General features: G+C 35.8%; 1 protein-coding gene across 1 annotated transcript; it reads left to right on the top strand.

Moving 5' to 3' along the window:
- The first annotated feature begins 4,452 nt into the window (after positions 1-4,452).
- On the top strand, positions 4,453-5,544 carry LOC121174553 (uncharacterized). Its single transcript, XM_041013908.1, has 3 exons — positions 4,453-4,468; positions 5,019-5,079; positions 5,172-5,544. The coding sequence occupies exons 1-3, from the start codon at positions 4,453-4,455 to the stop codon at positions 5,542-5,544; spliced, it is 450 nt and encodes a 149-aa protein (XP_040869842.1).
- Positions 5,545-6,430: the final 886 nt, after the last annotated feature.

Genomic DNA, 6,430 nt, shown 5'->3' with positions numbered 1-6,430 from the left:
CGGCAGTCGAACTAACAACAGCAGCGGTGACCATGTTTTTCTCCATGAGTCGCCTCATCCCTAGCATATTCTTGAGATTTCTTTTAACCTTGTAAAATCCTTTACAAGCCAAAGATCCACAAGGGATGTCCGCTGTTCTTCAGATGAAAACAATGAGGCAGAGGGAATAAAGGAAGGAATCGGCGTTTCCTGAGTCTCGGAATGTCGTTGACTCCGACTCGAAGAACCCTTTCGCTTCTTTGATGGTTCCGCCATTAGAAGGGATTATTTGAAATTTCAATCGGTTCAAATGAAAGAGAATGAAAAAAGATGAAGTTTGGGCTTTGTGGGGAGTGATTTGGTCAAGAAATGAGTGAGATATGGCAGGAGGGAGAATTGGGGACGAGGGTTTTCGAAAAAGAGAGAAGATGCAGATTTCTGATTTTGAAATTTGAATATATAGGTGCAGGGACGCGTTGTAATCAATTACACTAATATGGTAATCGATTACCAGAGAGCATTTCAGCCAAAAATAACTGCCTGTAATTGATTACACTAATATGATAATAGATTACTAGAGAGCATTTTAGCTAAAAAATAAAAGCTGATTGACTTTTAAGGGAAAATGGATTTGAATGAGTATCATAATACTTTCTTAGAGAAAAAAAATATATTAAAAAATACTTTATGAATGAATCTTAATCAAATAATTCACATATCATATTCAAAATCATGCATAATTATTTAAAGGAAATATGTATATCTATATATTCAATTATATCACAATAATCAATTCAACTCAAGTAATGAAGAATAAAGATCATAAATATTATCAAAATTTTAAAGGAGACTTCATGTTTAAAAATAAACTCAATCAAGAACATATAAACACATACTCATAGTTTTAATCAATTAGAACAAACAAAATAAAAATTTGTTAGTCATCATAATCAAATTAATTGAAAGGAAAATTTCAACCAAAAATAAATTTTAATCAAGAGAATGGTTTTGATGTTACCTTTTTCATGATTAAAGGTGTCTAGATCTTCAAAGATGAAAGTCATACTTTTGATTTTTGTTTAACCTTCTTGAGAAATGTTCTCATCACTCTCATAATCCTTGGTTAGAAGGTTGATTTCCTTTTCTGAACCATCGGATGAATCATTATCATCCCATGCAATGTAGGTCTTCTTGGTCCTTCTTTCATCATACCTTTTCTTATCACTTTTCTCAGGCCATTCTTCATTTGAAGGACAATTAGCTTTGATGTGACCAAGTTGGTTGCATTTGTAACATCTAAGAACTTGTGAGTCTTCTTGTGATTTTCATCCATTGTTGAAATTCTGACGCCTCTCGATTCTTCTTTTCTTGACAAATTTTTGAAACTTCTTCACAAAGAGTGAGAAGTCTTCTTCATCATCTGAATCTTCTTCTTCATTTGCTTCTTGCATTGATGATGAGGCTTTAAGGGTTATACTTCTCTTCTTTTTGTCGGTTTCATCATTTTGATTAAGACGTTGGAGTTCCATCTCGTGTTCCTGCAATTTTCCAAATAATGTAGCAAGAGACATAGAAGAGAGATCTTTACTTTCAGAAATAACCGTTACCTTGGGCTGCCATTCCCTACTTAAGCATCTTAAAACTTTATTAATCAAATCTTCATTAGGAAAGATTTTTCCTAAAGAGGCAAGATGGTTAATTGTATGTGTAAATCTTTTCTGCATGCTATGAATGTTTTCATAAGGGTTCATCCTAAACAATTCATACTCATGTGTAAGGGTATTGACTCTAGATCTTTTTACATCAGTGGTTCCTTCATGTGTAAGTTGGAGAGTATCCCACATCTCCTTGGCATTTGTGCAGTTTGACACTCTAAAATACTCATCTATTCCTAGGGCTGATGTAATAATGTTTTTGGCTTTAAGATCATACTGGATTCTTCTTCTATCTTCTTCTGTCCACTTATCTCTAGGTTTTTGTGTTGTGGTACTAGTGCTTACATCTACTACAATGGGTATATAAGGTCCTATTTCTATTGCTTCCCAAATGTTTAAATCTATGGCTTCAATGAAAATCTGCATACAGGTTTTCCAATAGTGGTAACCCTCACCATTGAAGATAGGTGGTCTACGAATGCAATTTCCTTCAGGAAACAAAGAATTTGAAGAGGCCATGAATCTTGAAGTGGTTAAACTTTCTACAAGAAACCTGCTCTGATACCACTTGTTGGATCAAGTGGCCTCGGAATAATTAAGAATGGGGGTTGAATTAATTATTAATGAACCTTTACTAATTAAAAATCTATCCTTCTTAATGTTACTAGATTCAATTAGGCTTTTACTATATTTTAAGAAAGTAAAAAACAGAAATAGAAACTTAACCAAAAGTAAAAGCGATAATTAAAGTGCACAACGGAAAATAAAGAGTGTAGGGAAGAAGAAGACAAACACAAGAGTTTTATACTGGTTCGGCAACAACCCGTGCCTACGTTCAATCCCCAAGCAACTTGCGGTCCTTGAGATTTCTTTTCAACCTTGTAAAATCCTTTACAAGCAAAGATCCACAAGGGATGTACCCTCCCTTGTTCTCGTTGAACAACCTAGTGGATGTACCCTCTACTAGAACTGATCCACAAGAGATGTATCCTCTCTTGTTCTCAGTTACAACAACCCAAGTAGATGTACCCTCTACTTGTACCACAAAGGATGTGCCCTCCAATGTGTTAAGACAAAGTTCTCAGGCGGTTAGTCCTTCAAAACTTTGTGAAGGGGGAAACAAAAGAATTCTCAGGCGGTTAGTCCTTTGAAATCTTTTGTTTATGGGAAAGGGAAGAATCAAAAGAATTCTCAGACTGTGTTGTTTTGAATTCTTTGACAAGGGAGAAGGGAGACACAAAAGAATTCAGGCGGTTAGTCCTTTGTTCTTTTGGAAAAGGGAGAAGAGAGACACAAAAAGAATTCAGGCGGTTAGTCCTTTGTTCTTTTGGAAAAGGGAGAAGAGAGACACAAAAAGAATTCAGGCGGTTAATCCTTAGCGAATTCTTTTTGGCAAAGGGAGAAGGGAATGAAAAAGATGAATAGCACACTTTTGTTTTCAAGGTTTGGAAAACCAAAAAACTTTAGAAAGCTTTTGGCAAAGGAAGAAGAAGAAGAACATGTTCAAAGAGATTCAAAGATTGTAATAATTGTTATTGAAAATGCAAGTTAAGGACTTGCTTTTATAGACTCTTCATGTCTGGTCAACAAAACCATTAGAAGAGTTATAACCTTTAGAAAAACTTGAAAACCATTGGAAGAGTTACATCTTTAGATTTTTGTTCAAAACTTATCACTGGTAATCAATTACCAAATTATTGTAATCGATTACACAAAGCATTTTTGTGAAAGGATGTGACTCTTCACATTTGAATTCTAATTTCAACGTTCAAACATACTGGTAATCGATTACCAATATATTATAATCGATTACACCATTTTGAAATTGATTGGAACGTTGTAAATTCAGTTGAAAGCTTTTTGAAAACAAAACTTGCCACTGGTAATCGATTATAGTAAACTGGTAATCGATTACCAGAGAGTAAAAACTCTTTGGTAAAAGCTTTTGTGAAAACTTCATGTGCTACTCAATGTTTTGAAAAACTTTTTTGTACTTATCTTGATTGAGCCTTTTCTTGATTCTTGAATCTTGAGTCTTGAATCTTGATCTTGATTATTCTTGATTCTTGAAAACTTGAAACTTGAAACTTCTCTTGAATCTTTTTCTTGATTTTTGAATTGTTCTTGACTCAATCTTGAAATCATTCTCATGGGCTTTTTGTCATCATCTTTGTTATCATCAAAACACCTTGAATCAATCTTGATTCATCATCATGAATCAATCTTGATTCATCATCATGAAGCAATGAAGCTTGCTTCTACAGTTGTGATGATAATGTTGTTTAATCTAAGCCTAGTCCAACAAGAGGGATCTGAGGACGAAGCTTAGTTTAAATTAGTCTAAACCTACAAGGGCTGCTTAAGTTAAGCCTACTCCAACAAGAGGGATCTGAGGATGAAGCTTGAGTTAATCTAGCCTAATGAGGGATTGAGGTTTAGTACTTTAGGCTACAACATATAACACAAAAGCATGATTGATTAGAGAAATATCCTTATATGCATCAGCTTGTTTGTTAGAAAGACCAAAGACTTTTACCTACTACTGTCAATCTTACTTACTTGCATTTTTATTGTTTTTAGCCTAGACTTAGTTTAATTCTGTTCTAAACCATCAATTATCAATGTTTCTTTCAACAATGCCTTATTTTTTAATTTAACCCTGTCTAATACTAGTTCCCTGAGTTCGATACTTGGATTCATCCATTTTAATTTTAAATACTTGACGATCCAATGTGCTTTCTAATGTTTCATTTCCCTTGAATATAATTGTTGAGAATTGGAGAAATAGGAACCGTATGGGAAGATGAACAAAGTAGTTATGGCACCATTGCCAGGTAGCTAGATTCATTAGAAGAGTTTAGTTTAGTTTTACGGCATTGCTTTTTATCATCTTTTGTTTGACTCATTGATTCTTTTGTGTATACTTTCATTACTGTAAATTCATTATTCTTTTGAACTGGATAATTGTTGTTCTATTTTCTTGTATGCAAAGAAGATCTACTGTAGGTGATTTGATCTCCATCGATTTGGAGATTAACGCTACTTGCAGGAGGCGTAACGCAGAGAGAATTAGAAATTTTTTGTAGGACTTAGAAGTAGCAGCAACTCCAGAAGAAGAACCTCGATCTTCCGAGGCGTCTTCTAGCTTTCCTATTCTAGGGAAATCTCATACAGATTTAATTGAAGACCCAATCATGGCTAAAGAGCCAAGAAGAGTAACCCTGGAGGATTATTCAAGTTCTACTGTGCCACAATTTTTCACCAGTATTGCACTGCCCGAAGTTCAAGCTCAGACAATTACTTATCCTCCCTCTTTGATACAGCTGATTCAAAATAATATATTCCATGGTCTACCCAATTAAGACCCTTATGTTCACTTGGCAGCCACCTACATAGAGATATGCAATACTATCAGGCTGACGGGTGTGCCTGCAGATGCAATCAGGTTGAGTATGTTCTCATTTTCTTTAGCTAGACAAGCTAAGAGATGGCTTCATTCTTTTAAAGGAAACAGTCTGAAGTCATGGGATGAAGTAGTGAAAAGTTCTTGAAGACGTACTTCCCTGAATCGAAGACTGCAGAAGGCAAAGCTGCCATCTCTTCCTTCCACCAATTTCCAGATGAATCGTTGAGTGAGGCACTTGAAAGATTCATAGGTTTATTGCGAGAGACTCTCACTCATGATTTTTCAGAACTAATACAACTCAACATATTCATAGATGGGTTGAGACCACAATCTAAGCAGCTCTTGGATGCTTCAGCTGGGGGTAAGACCAAAATGAAGACCCCCGAGGAAGCAATGGACTTAATTGAAAGCATGGCTGCTTGTGACATTGTCATTCTGAGAGACCGAGCCCACATTCCTACTATGAAGAGCTTATTGGATCTAACCTCACAGGACGCTCTGTAGGCACAAAATAAGTTTCTATCCAAGCAACTAGAGACATTAACAAAAACACTCAGTAAGTTGCCAACTCAGCTTCATTCTGCACAAACTTCACATTCTTCTATTTTGCAGGTTGCAGGATGTACAATTTGTGGTGGAGCTCATGAATCTGGATGTTGTATCCCTAATGAAGAGAAAATTGCACATGAGGTTAATTATATGGGGAATCAGCCCAGAGGCGATTTCAATACAAGTGGATTTCCAGGATTTTAGAACAACCAGTAGTATCAACAGCAGAGACAGTGGCAAAATCACCCTGGTAAGCAATTCAACAGAGACTAGGGTGATTCATCTACAAGGCCACTACAGCAGATGTCAAGTCTCTATGATCAAACCACAAAGCTGGAAGAGACTCTAGCTCAATTCATGCAAGTGTCAATGCCTAACCAAAAGAGCATGGAGTCTGCAATTAAGAATCTAGAAGATCAGGTGGGCCAGCTTGCAAAGCAGTTAGCTGAAAGACCATCCAACAACTTTACAGCAAACACGGAAAAAAAATCCTAAGGAAAAGTGTAAAGCTGTGATGACTAGAAGCAGAATGGTGATTCAAGCTGAGTAAGGAAGAGCTGATCAGAAGGTGGAGGGATTTAAACAACAGCTGGCTGATCAGCCGGCACTTGAACCAGTTGATGATTTAGTTGAACTTGAAGAAATTGTTGAGGAAGCAGAAGGTGATGAAGAAGCAGAGACACCAATAAGAGACTGTAAAGAGAGAATAAAGAAGAAGGAGGAAAAAGAAAAATAAAAACAAAAAGAAATAAAAGAAGAAGAAAAATAAAAAGGAAAAAAATTGAAAAATGAGAATCGAAAAGAGAAGGTTATTGAGGATGAGAAGAAAAAGGGAAAGACT

This window comes from Glycine max, chromosome 3 (genome assembly GCF_000004515.6).
Source record: "Glycine max cultivar Williams 82 chromosome 3, Glycine_max_v4.0, whole genome shotgun sequence".
Lineage (NCBI taxonomy): Eukaryota > Viridiplantae > Streptophyta > Magnoliopsida > Fabales > Fabaceae > Glycine > Glycine max.
This window is presented reverse-complemented; position numbering and strand designations above follow the sequence as displayed.

Excerpts from the sequence above, each read along its gene's own strand:
- LOC121174553 (XM_041013908.1), top strand. Across the intron at positions 5,080-5,171 it reads GTGCCTGCAGATGCAATCAG|TGAAAAGTTCTTGAAGACGT; the intron begins GTTGAGTATGTT and ends GGGATGAAGTAG.